Source organism: Schistocerca cancellata, chromosome 2, assembly GCF_023864275.1.
Source record: "Schistocerca cancellata isolate TAMUIC-IGC-003103 chromosome 2, iqSchCanc2.1, whole genome shotgun sequence".
NCBI classification, from domain to species: Eukaryota; Metazoa; Arthropoda; class Insecta; order Orthoptera; family Acrididae; genus Schistocerca; species Schistocerca cancellata.
The window spans coordinates 586,178,420-586,192,107 of record NC_064627.1 but is presented as its reverse complement, the minus strand read 5'-3'; the positions used below and the strand labels follow the sequence as shown (position 1 = coordinate 586,192,107).

Genomic DNA, 13,688 nt, shown 5'->3' with positions numbered 1-13,688 from the left:
TGAGTGCTGCTTTTACCACCTCAGCACTATTCACGGGCCACGCCCTCTGTGCCAGTCTTCGGTGCTCATGGCTACACTATAAAGTTAGTGGCACAGGGGTCAGACCTCAGTCATGTTCCTGCTACATCTCATATTGTTTGATGCACTCACTGTTGTTTGGTTCCTGATATTGCTACATCTAGGCTCTCGATTTGATTCACTCTCCCAACTTGTTGTCTTCATTGTCTGTCCATCACTGTTGTCGGCTTTCTGTAGTTTTTGTGAATTCACAGTCAACACCCTCAGCCAGTTGGGCAGTGTCTCCTGGCTGTATCCAATTCCATTCACTACATACTCAGTTTTCATCAGGGACATTTGTTGTTATCATAAATATTTTAACAAAAGATGAAGCCTTTATGACCTTACAAATTAAATTTCCTCTCCAGATTTTCTACTTGATTTAATATGGTAGTTTCTATTCTGTTCCTGCTCTAAAATTACCATAGTTTCAGCTAGTTTAACCACCTAAAAACGAAATTTCCCATTACAAAGGCAAAAAAAGTCTTCAATTGCATAGTTTACAATATAGTTGAGGGACTGAATTATGTAAAAGAGATTTGTCAATAGAACCCAGTTGCTTGATACCAATCAAAGATTTAAATACAACAGAATACTCAATATTACCTATATCTTGCTTCTGAATATTTTTACCTTTATATTTTTAAATGTTTTGTATAACTGTTTTTCCATTTTGAAACCTGGCAACTGGTTTGATCAAACATCAGTGCTCATACACTTCTGATATGAGCTGGTGAAGTATATATGAATGAGTTCATGTATAAGAAATGTTATATGTTTCAGACTTTACATAAGCCAGATTCGACTACCGGCATTCTGCAATACTGAGGGCCTATTTGGCATGTTTGATGGAGGAAATACTAATGAGTTACCAGTTATTCTAACCAAAGCAGTGCCACGAATATTACTGGAGGAAAGAACTGTTAAAGAAACAGCAAATGAATATATGAAGTACACAATGTTGTCTGCACACCGGTAAGCTTGTAAATGATATCTGTAATGCTTCCTACAAACAAATTCCCTGTAAACTATGAGGGTCCTTCAATAAGTAATGCCCCACATTTTTTTTCTCAGAACATATTTGTTGTTAAGAGTCAAAATTTGGTGACAATATGTCTTGTTCATGTCTTATTTTTCTACATAGTTTCCATCATGTTCTATGGTTGTACACCAACGTTGTGGAAGAGCATGCATTTCTTGCAGGTAAAAGCTCTTGTCCTGTAGGCATAGCCATGTTTTCACTGCATGACTGACACTCTCATCATCTTCAAAGTGTGTTCCCTGTAGAGAATCTTAAAGCAGCCCAAAGAGATGGAAAAACCAAGGGTGCCAGGTCTGGACTGTAGGGTGGATGAGGCAATGATGTCCAACCCAATTTGGCGATGTGTTCCCAGGTTCTCAGACTTCTGTGTTGGCATGCATTATCATGTTGGAGCAAGATTTCTGATGGATTCTTGTCCAATTGAACATGTCGGAAATTGTTCTTGAGTTTATTCAGTCTTCATCTATGCCTCTGAATGGATCGTCGAGCCTCTTGGCATCACATCCATGAAAACAATGCCATAACAATCCCAGAAGACTGTCACCATGACTTTTCTGGCAGAGGGAGTCGTCTTGAATTTCTTCTTTTGTGGTGAATGAGGATGATGCCACTCCAAGGATTGCCTTTTTGTTTCTGGCACAAAGTGGTGCACCCAGCTATTGTCCCCTTAACAATTCATGACAGAAAGGCCTCTCTTTCAGTCTCAAAATGCTCCAACAATTCAGATGAAATGGCCTTTCTTTGAATCTTGAGGTCTACTGTGAGCATTCGTGGAACCCATCGTGAACACCTCTTTGAATATCCAAGAGTCTTGATCATTGGAGATGCATTTCCAATACTGACTGACAACTATAGAGCCAATTATCAAGTTGTGATGTGCTAGTCAGCATGAATAATGGCATCCCCATGATTCAGAAAGTCTGGAGCAGTGGCTGTGTCATGACGTCCCGAGTATGGCTGATCATGGAGTTCTGTTTCTGAATTTCCTGAGGCTGTAACTTTCTTTAGCCATCGCCCAACCGTTCTCCTATCAATTGCAGCATAGCCATACAGTGCACACAAACGTTTATGGATGTTCACCATGGTTTATTTTTCTGCACACAAGAATTCAATAACAGCACACTGCTTGTAATGTGAGTTGTATGTAGACATCATTTTGACACTGTACTATGGCTCTGCCATCTTCCAGAATGGTTCAAAACTTCACCAGCGCACAGAACAAACATCAAGTGTGAATCACCAACAAGGACATTTGTCCATGTATATTAATGACTTTTAAATAAAATGTTGGGCATTACTTATTGAACCACCCTTGTAAGTTGTGATGTATGCTATCATTGGAAAAGAATGTAACCACAAACTCTTTGGGATAATACCAAGAAAATGAATATAAGAAATAGTTTATAATATTTATACACAGGTGTACACAATTCTTTAAATATACATTAAAAACATAAATATTTCACGGTTAATTATCTTAATTTAAAATAAGGAGGGTTGGGATAATACCAACAAAATGAATATAAGAAATAGTTTATAATATTTATACACAGGTGTACACAATTCTTTAAATATACATTAAAAACATAAATATTTCACGGTTAATTATCTTAATTTAAAATAAGGAGGGTAAACATGAACATCAACAAAAGAAAATTAGGATAATGGGATTAGTCAAATTAAATCAGGTGATGCTGAGGTTATTAGATTAGGAAATGAGACACTTAAAGTAGTAAGTTTTGCTATTTGGGGAGCAAAATAACTGATGATGGCCATAGTAGAAAGGATATAAAATTTAGACTGGCTATGGCAAGGAAAACGTTTCTGAAGAATTTGTTAACACTGAGTATAGATTTAAATGTCAGGAAGTCTTTTCTGAAAGTATCTGTATGGAGTGTAGCCATATATGGAAGTAAAACATGGAAAGCTTTCAAAATGTGATGCTACACAAGAATGCTGAAGATTGGATGGATAGATCATGTAACTAATGAGGAGGTACTGAATAGAATTGGGGAGAAGAGAAATTTGTGGCACTACATGACTAGAATAAGGGCTTGGTTGGTAGGACACTTTCTGAGGCATCAAGGGATCACCAATTTAGTACTGGAGAGAAGCATGGAGGGTAAAAATTGTAGAGGGAGACCAAGAGATGCATATGCTAGATTCAGAGGGATGTAGCTGAGTGGTCAGCGCGACAGACTGTCAATCCAAAGGGCCCGGGTTCGATTCCCGGCTGGGTCGGAGATTTTCTCCGCTCAGGGACTGGGTGTTGTGTTGTCCCAAACATCATCATTTCATCCCCATCGACGAGCAAGTCGCTGAAGTGGCGTCAAATCGAAAGACTTGCACCAGGCGTACGGTCTACCCGACGGGAGGCCCTCGTCACACGACATTTCCATTTCAGAGGGATGTAGATTGCAGTAGTTATTTGGAGACTATGGGGCTTGCACAGGATAGAGTAGCATGGAGAGCTGCATCAAACCAGTCTCTGGACTGAAGACCACAACAACAGCAACAATAATTTAAAACTCAACAAAGTAACTACACAATGAGAAAATTGTTAGAGAAACTACTTGCAAACGTGTGAAAGTCATAACATCATCAGCCCAAAAGTATGTGTAATTTTTTTTTATTCAAAATTGCTAGTATCTACTGTTGTTTGACCCCAAAGAGAGGCTGTTCTCAAATGGTGCCCTCACTCTGTTACTATTATTTGTAAATACACTTCCCACTCCTCCTACTTTCTTCTACTACTTCTCTTCATTACTACTACCATTACTCCATTGTATGACCTTCTGACAGTTCTTCATCATAATACTGCACTATTTATCAAGAAACTGGCCTTGTTAAGCTGCACCCCACTGTTTACTGTCAGTTTCACTCCGCTGTTTACTGTCAGTTTCGAATATTACATCTCACTCAGCCGTCGAAACCTTGATAACTTTCTCTTAATGTTATTGCCTTGTCTTTCCATAATTATATCTGGAAGTAAAATATTTGACATTTTCAGCCCATCTTTCTCCATTAGCAACCTCAGACTTAGTACAAGGATAAGTCAATTATTATCCTCAGAGTAGTTATAAAATTTTATTGTAATCAAATAGGAAACTTATAAGAACATCATTTTTTGACATAGTCTCCTTGTGTTTCAACACACTTGGTCCATCATTGTACAAGCTTCCTGATGCACTCATAAAAGAAGGTTCTCAGTTGAGCTGTGAGCCAGGAATGCACTGCTTCTTTCACTGCTTCTTCCGAGGCAAATCGACGGCCCCTTAATGCCTGTTTGAGTGGACCAAACAAGTGATAGAAGGGCCAAGATCAGGAATATATGGAGGATGATCCAGTACTTCATATTTGAGTGTCTGGAGCGTTTCAGCAGTGTGGGAAGCAGTATGCGGACGGGCATTATCGTGCAACAACAACACAATAACTTTTGACAGCAATGCTTGGCATTTGCTTCGAATTGCAGGCTTTAGCCTGACAGTAAGCATCTCACTGTAATGTACACTGTTTATTGTTGTGCCCCTTTTCCCATAATGTTCCAGTACTGGACCTTGCGTGTCCCAAAAAACTGTAAGCATCAGTTTTCCTGCAGACAGTTGGGTCTTGAACTTTTTCTTGCATGGCAAGTTTGAAAGTTTCCATTCCATACTCTGCCGTTCACTCTCAAGCTCATAATGATGGATCCATGTTTTGTCACGAGTAATGATCCTGTCTAAGAAATTGTCCCATTCATTACCATAGCGATCCAAATGTTTTCTGCAGATGTCCAAGTGCGTTTGTTTATGCAACTGTGTGACTTGTCTTGGGACCCATCTTGCACAAACTTTATGAAACCCAAGTCTGTTGTGGATGGTTTTGAAGGCAGAACAGTGACTAATTTGCAGATGATGTGCCACTTCGTCAATAGTTAATTGTCTGTCTAAGACAATCATTTCACGTGAACGCTCAATGGTTTCTTCATTTGTGGCAATAAACGGTCCTCTGGCTCCTTCATCGTGCATAACATTTGTGCGACCATTTTGGAATTTTTAAATCCATTCATAGACACTCCATTGTTGCAAAACACTGCTCCGGCACTGTACCAAAAGTCTTCAATGAATTTCAGCCACTGATACACCTGTAGCGACACTGCCGCGCGCTAATTCAAGTTCGCCGGTGTGTGTGTGTGCTGTGTGCATGTGTCAGTGCAGTGGTGTGCGGTCGTAATTACTTTACGCGACGTTTGTGTAGTTCCGCGCCCAGCCTCTAGAGGCGCTGTATTTTCTAGCTTTTATATATGTTCTGTTTATTATTATTATTCCTTGTTTTTCGAGTTAGAGTAGTTCGATGCCTCCTGACTTGTGTGGACGAGTACTGTTTTCTCTCCTAGCTACGGAAGTTTCCGAGGATTAAGGATCCTCTGTACAGGCCGGAAGCAAATTTTATAGCTCCGATCTGTCCATGCATGCCGGGCATCGTCAGATATGCGCTCGTAATAAAGTTATTGTTGCTCAACTGAAGGTCTTCAGTCGTCTGAATCACGTTAAGCAAAGGTCAGACAGCCACCAGTTTAGCTGAATCCGACAAGTGGTGATCCCGACGTGATCCAAGCAGAGACCGACGTGATTAAGAAGAGGCAGTCATGAGCTACGTAAGTAACGAACACATAATGACCGAACAGCAGGCAGTCTCCAGGATTGCAGTTCGTTTGCCGCCGTTCTGGCCCGACAACCCGTTACTCTGGTTCGCGCAGGCAGAGGCAAGTTTTAACTGCGCTGGAATAACGGTTGAAGCAACTAAATTTGCGCTGATTGTGAGCCAACTCAACCAACATTATACAGCCGAGGTGCAGGACATAATCACAGCACCGCCCAAGGCTGGAGCTTATGCCAGGCTAAAATCAGAGTTGATTCGACGGGTGGCCGCGTCACAAGAGGACCGGATACATCAGGTTCTGACACAGGAAGAAATTGGCGACAGGAAGCCTTCTCAATACCTGCGACATCTACGCAGCAAAGTTGACACCGTTACTGTGCCAGACAGTCTGCTTAGAATGCTGTGGAGCAGTAGGTTGCCGCCGCAAATAAAAGCCATAATCGCCTCACAAACGGACATGCCGCTGGATGACGTGGCGCAGCTAGCAGACTGGATTCAGGACGCGATCACACCGTCTCCGGTCAGTACAGTCGCAGCATTGGACAACACTGCAAACAGTACCGCGTCTGTAGCACGAGCCGACCATGATTCTCTCGCTGCCAAGGTTGAGCTTTTGTGCGCCCAGGTCAGTGCGCTGCTGGCATGTGACGACAACAGTAATAGAAGAAGCCGATACAGACGGCGGCGTTCGAGAAGCAGATCTTCCGGCGGTACTACCACTCCACAAGGCGAGGTACCACTGTGCTGGTACCACCGACGATTCGGTGATCAGGCAAGGAAGTGCACATCGCCATGCTCGCACCCAAACGCCACCGGCGGTCAACAATAGGCGCAACCGACTGCCAGTTATCCTCCAAGCACCTGTTCGTTACCGATAGGAGTTCTGGCGTAAAGTTTTTAATTGACACTGGGTCGGACCTGAGTATCATACCACGAACAGCCATACATCATTGCCGGCTGCCAACTGCCTTCCGTCTGACGGCTGCCAACAATTCTTCCATCGCAACATATGGCACACAGAGGATGGAGCTTAATCTTGGCCTACGTCACGCGTATGAGTGGAATTTTACAGTGGCTGACGTCATGGAGGCAATCGTCGGGGCTGATCTCCTCGCGCACTACCACCTGCTGCCGGACGTCGCGAATGCACGCTTGGTAGACAGTGTCACTGGCTTAGCAGTCACGGGTTTCCGTCGCAACACCGCAACGCACAGTGCCAAGTTGGTCCATGCTACGGAGGGTGAGTACACTGAATTACTGCTTAACTATCCGAACTTGGCCAGGCCGCCCGGCGCTCCCAGGTGCATACCACATGACACGGTGCATTACATTCAAACGACTGATGGTCCCACAGTAGCATGCCGACCTAGGCGTCTCGCTCCGGACCGATTGAAGATAGCGAAGGCAGAATTTGATGCTATGATTCGTGAGGGCATAATGCGGCCATCTAAGAGCCCGTGGTCCTCCACATTACATCTTGTGCCGAAGAAGGGTGGAGCTTGGTGCCCATGCGGTGACTACCGTGCGCTTAACGCGCGAACAGTGCCGGACAGATATCCCGTTCCGTTACTGAGGGATTATAATCACGCTTTACATGGTTCCACGGTGTTCACAGTTCTGGACTGCGCTAAAGCGTATACACAGATTCCGGTGGCCAATGACGACATTCCAAAGACTGCAATAATAACGCCTTTCGGTTTATTTGAAAGCAAATTTATGACTTTTGGTTTACGCAATGCCACTCAGACCTGGCAAAGGTTTATAGACTCGGTTCTCCAGGGGCTGCCATTCTGTTTTGCCTACCTGGACGATGTGTTAGTGTTCTCTGCTGACCACGAACAACACTGACAACATCTGCGAGAGATTTTCGAGCGATTGGAGCGTTACGGTGTCGCCTTGAACGTGGACAAGTGTGTTTTTGGGCAGTCAGAGGTGACATTTCTCGGCCATAAGATTTCTGCTGAAGGCTCTCTTCCTCTGTCCGATAAGGTGGACGCTATCTTGCAGCTACCCCGACCAACTACGATCAAAGAATTACATCATTTTTTGGGGATGCTCAATTTTTATCGACGGCACCTTCCTCATGCTGCGGAGCTGCAGGAACCTTTGACGGCGGCATTATCAGGCCCTAAAGTAAACAGCAAGTCTCTGATACAGTGGACTGAGGACATGTGTTCTGCGTTCGAGGCAACAAAGAGGAGCATGGCCGACGCGGCGCTTCTCGCACACCCACGGCTCGACGCGCCATTAGCAATTGTCGTAGATGCGAGCCAGACGGCGATCGGTGCCGCGTTACAACAATGTTCTGACAACACATGGCAGCCACTGGCGTATTATTCCCACAAGCTTTCGCCTGCACAGAGAAAATGGAGCACATATGACCGTGAGCTCCTGGCGGTATACCAGGCAGTGAAATATTTTCGCCCCCAATTTGGAAGCGCGAACTTTCACGATATATACAGACCACAAGCCACTCACGTTCGCCTTCCGTCGGAATAGTGTCATCTGCTCTCCCTGTCAATTTCATCACCTGGAGTTCGTGGCCCAGTTTACTACCGACATTAGACACATTTCTGGGATCGACAACATTGTTGCGGATTGCCTTTCACAGATCAGCAGTGTTTCCAGTACCATAGACTTTCCTGCACTGGCACAGGCACAGAGAGACGACGAAGAACTCCTTGCCTATGTTAAAGACACGGCTTCCGCATTGCAACTGAAACTCGTTTATGTTCCAGGGGAAGATACACAGCTATACTGCAACGTTTCTCGTGGCCAGCCTCGTCCCTTTCTGACGCCGGCTTTTAGAAGACAAGCCTTTGATATAGTACATGGATTGTGCCATCCCGGGGTACGCCCGACATTCTGCCTAGTATCGAAACGTTTCGTGTGGCCAGGCATGCAAAAAGACTGCCGCGAGTGGGTCCGATCTTGTCTTCAGTGCCAACGCTGCAAGATTAACCGCCATGTACATGCACCGATCGGCGATTTTCCGGATACCACCGCCCGCTTTGCCCACGTTCATTTAGATGTAGTCGGACCACTTCCACCTTCGAACTGGCAAAGATATCTGTTTACAATGATCGACCATTTTACACGTTGGCCGGAGGCAGTGCTGGTGGATAATATCACAGCAGACACATTAGCTTCCGCTTTTGCAATGACTTCGTTGGCAAGACTTGGATGCCCACTACATATTACCACTGACCGCGGACGGCAATTTGAATCAGACCTGTTCTCACAGCTGGCCAAGTTTTGTGGTTACACCCACCATAAGACCATAAGTTATCACCCAGCAAGCAACGGAATGATCAAACGCTGGCACCGTTGTTTGAAGGCCGCGCTGATGTGCCACGAAGAAACCTGGACAACTGCACTACCAGTGGTCTTGTTAGGCTTACGGACGACTTTCAAACCAGACCTGGGGTCGTCAGTTGCAGAACTAGTTTATGGAGAAACATTGCGCCTTCCTGGGGACTTTGTAGACGCCGATGCCACAGAGACAGTTGCTGCTGGCCAGCCGGATTTCTTGCGACGATTGAGGGACCATGTATCAAAGATTCACCCTCCGAAAGCCACACGTCATGGCAAGCCACCCACTATCGTGCACCAGGACCTGGAACACTGTCGTCATGTCATGCTCCGCACTGAGGGCGTTAAACCGCCTCTACAAGCTCCTTATTCTGGACCATATGAAGTGCTACGGCGCAGTGCCCACACCATGGATATCCTAGTGAACGGCAAAACCACGACTGTTGTGTTGAATCGGGTTAAACCTTCGTATGTTTTTCCTGACACCCCACTAGCGGCACCTCATCGTAGGCATCCACCTACCGCTGTTCCAGACACTGACGCCACATCTCCGGCGCCGGCTCTTCAACATCTGCCGCCCAACGCAGCACAACATCTGCCTCCTGATGTTGTTCCTCCTCCTCCGACGAGGACGACCCGTTCTGGACGTCGGGTGCACTTTCCGGCGTGGTATCTCGACGCCGACGCTCCGCTTCCGCCTGGGGGACTGATATAGCGACGCTGCCGCGCGCTAATTCAAGTTCGCCGGTGTGTGTGTGTGTGTGTGTGTGTGTGTGTGTGTGTGTGTGTGTGTGTGCTGTGCGCGTGTGTCAGTGCAGTGGTGTGCGGTCGTAATTACTTTAGGCGACGTTTGTGTAGTTCCACGCCCAGCCTCTAGAGGCGCTGTGTTTTCTAGCTTTTATATACGTTCTGTTTATTATTATTATTCCTTGTTTTTTGAGTTAGAGTAGTTCGATGCCTCCTGACTTGTGTGAACGAGTACTGTTTTCTCTCCTAGCTACAGAAGTTTCCGAGGATTAAGGATCCTCTGTATAGGCCGGAAGCAAATTTTATAGCTCCGATCTGTCCATGCATGGCGGGCATCGTCAGATACACGCTCGCAATAAAGTTATTGTTGCTCAACTGAAGGTCTTCAGTCTTCTGAATCACGTTAAGCAAAGGTCGGACAGCCACCAGTTTAGCTGAATCTGACACACCTTCCGACAACAAAAAATGGATCACTGAATGTTGCTCTTCTTTGGTGCAAATAGACAGCGCAGAGCAGCTGTGATTAACAGCATGGCAGCGATAATGACACTAGCCTAGCAGCTTGAAAATTGCAAAGATATAACAACAAATAAACAAAGCATTTGTCATCAATGCAAAACGACAGTACTACCAAAATAAACGAAAATATAACTAAATTGTAGATAATAATTGACTCACCCTCGTACTCTGGAAAGTAGAGCTGCTTTTACCATTTTTGTATACCTTGAATTTTCGTTTCTATTATCTTTTTTGTTTATAATGTGAACCCAATATTAACCATATGATTCAGTAAAATGAAATATTAGTTGTCAGTAGTATTGAGAAAAGCAATGTGTAGATCAAATATAATGCATGAGAAATACAATAACATCAAACACATCACATGGAGCAAATCCCCCTTTTTATTTTTTTTAACCATAATTTTTCTGGCTGGCTTCATAAGCCCCACCACAAATTCCTCTCCTACGACAGCCTCATCATTTCAAAGTAGCACTTACACCCCACTTCCTCAATAATTTGTTGAATGTGTTCCAGTCCCTGTACCCCGTACAGTTTTCATCCTCTACAGACCCTCTAATTCCAAGGAGTTTATTCCTTGCGGTCTTAACATGTCCTCCAATCCTGTCCTTCTTGTCAGTGTTTTCAAAATGTTCCTTTCTTTGGCAATTCTGTGGAGAACCTCCTCATTCCTTATCTTATCAGTCCACCTAATTTCAAACATTCTTCTGTAGCACCACATGCAGATGCTTTGATTCTCCTCTGTTCTGGTTTTCCCACTATCTGTGATTCACTATCATTCAATTCTGTGCTCAAAATGTACATTCTCAGAAATTTATTCCTCAAATTAAGGCCAGTAAACTTCTATTAGTCAGGAATGCACTTTTTGCTTGTACAAGTCTGCTTTTTAGGTCCTTCTTGCTCCATCCATCATTAGTTATTTTGATTCCAAGGCAACAGAATTCCCTTACTTCATGATCACCAATTTTTATGTTAAGTTTCTCGCTTTTCCTGTTTCTTTTACTTCCCATTACTTTTGTCTTTTTCTGGTTTACTCTTAATCCATATTCACTTTCTCTGGGGATAGTAATATCACCTTTAAATCTTGTCATTGATATCCTTTCACCCTGAATTTTACTCCCACTCTTGAACTTTCTTTTATTTCTATCATTGCTTCTTCTATGCATAGATTAAATAATAGGGGCAAAAGACTGCATCTCTGCCTCAAATTCTTTTTAATTTGAGCACATCATACTTGGTCTTCCAGTCTTACTGTTCTATCTTGGTTCTTGTACATATCGTATATCATCCATCCTTCCCTGTGGGTTACTCCTATTTCTCTCAGAATTTCAAACATCTTTGCTCCATTTCATATTGTTTAACATTTTTTCTGGATCCACAAATCGTACGAGCATAACTTGATTTCTCTTCAGTATTGCTTCCATTATGAAGCACAAAGTCAGAACTGCCACTCTTGCCTTTACCTTTCCTAAAGCCAAACTGCTCTTCATCTTTACCATTCTCCAGTATATTCTTCTTCTCATCAGCTTGAATGCATGATATGTTAAGCTGATTTTGCAGTAGTTTTTGCACCTTAAGCCCATGTTATCTTTGGAATTGTGTGGATGATATTTTTCAGAAAGTCTGAAAGCACATAACCAGTCTCATAAATTCTGCACACCAACTTGTATAGTCATTTGGTTCCCATTTCCACCAATGATTCTGATAGAATGTTATCTATTCCTTCTGCTTTATTTGATCTCAAGACTTCCAGAGTTATTTTAAAATCTGAGTCTTAACACCGGATCCCCTACGTCTTCCTTATCAACTCCAGGTTCTTCTTCTATCAAGCACCAGATAAGTCCTCCCCCTCATAGAGACCATCAATATACTCTTTCCACCTATCTACTCTTTATTCTGCCTTTAACACTGGGATTCCCATTGCGCTCTTGGTGTTACCATCCTTGGTTTTAATTTTACTGAAGGTTGTTTTTCCTGTGTGCTGAGTCAGTTCTTCCAATGATCATTTCTTTTTCAATTTCTTTACATTTTTCCTGCAGCCATTTCACTTTGGCTTTCCTGCACTTCATATTTATTTCAATCCTATGCAGATAATATTTCTGTATTCCTGTCTTTCTCTAAACATTTTTGTACTTCTTCCTTTTGTGGAACAATTGAAGTATTTCTTTTGCTACCCATGGAATTGCCTTCCTTGTGTCTATTTCTGACTGTGCAGCATCTGTGGTTGCCCTTTTTGGAGATGTCCACTTCTCTTCGGCTGAACAGACTATTATGATATTCCTTATTGCAATATGATATTCCTTATTGCAATTTCAGATGGTAATAGTGAACACTATGTTCAAGAATAACAAGAGGAGGAGGTATCCTTGGAAAAGACCTGGAGACATGGGAAGATTCCAGCTATATTACATTGTGGTCACACAGAGATTCTAAAATCAGATACTGGATTGTAAGGCACTCCCAGGAGCAGACAGACTCACATTATACTTTAGTAATGATGAAAAGTACAAGAGAATCATACAGAAGAATCAGTTTTGCAGGAAGGAAGATACTGAAGTACAGAAGAGTGATGAGATACATTGGAAGTTTGCTAAGATGTGGATATTGAAAAAAAAAATTTATATATATATATATATGTATAAAAGAAAGATGATGAGACTTACCAAACAAAAGCGCTGGCAGGTCGAAAGACACACAAACATACGCACAAAATTCTAGCTTTCACAACCAACGGTTGCCTCGTCAGGAAAGAGGGAAGGAGAGGGAAAGACGAAAGGATTTGGGTTTTAAGGGAGAGGGTAAGGAGTCATTCCAATCCCCTGGGATTGAGAGATTATGATGACACTTCCTCAATTACAGACTACATGCCCCATGGATATACATTATGTGTCTTTAATGAAGTAGTTTCCATTACCTTCTGCATCCTCATGCCACTGATCATCGCTGATTCTTCCATCTTAAAGAGTCAGTTTCCCACTCCATGGGCAAGAGACTGCCCTGCATTTCTGTCCTCTCCTCCACCCTCTTTGACAAGGTCTTTGGCAGAGAGAGGGTGATTTCTTATGCCAGGAGTGTTCAGCTGCCATTGCTGAAGATTTTTTTTTTTTTTTTTTCAAAATGTAAGCAGTGGCTGGCTCTGAACCTGGAACCCAAGATGTTTTGTTTAGTAATCAAAAGCACTGTTGCTAGATCACTGTTTCAGAACTGATATCATTATTAATATAACTGGAGCATTGCCATACAAAGGAAATGCAAAACTCTAACAGAGAAACTCAATAATTTTTGTGGATTGTGGTCAGTGCACGGAACATAGTGTGAGAATCAGAATGCTGTCTGATTGGTGATCACTGACAGTGTACACAGCATGTAT

The 13,688-nt window shown here is 43.2% G+C and overlaps 1 protein-coding gene across 1 annotated transcript in view; it reads left to right on the top strand.

Moving 5' to 3' along the window:
• LOC126156710 (protein phosphatase PHLPP-like protein) overlaps positions 1–13,688 on the top strand; it is a 384,170-nt gene that overhangs the window by 349,650 nt on the left and 20,832 nt on the right. The window contains exon 14 of the mRNA XM_049916328.1: positions 841–1,032. Coding sequence (XP_049772285.1) covers positions 841–1,032 — 192 coding nt within the window. The remainder of the gene's footprint in view (positions 1–840; positions 1,033–13,688) is intronic.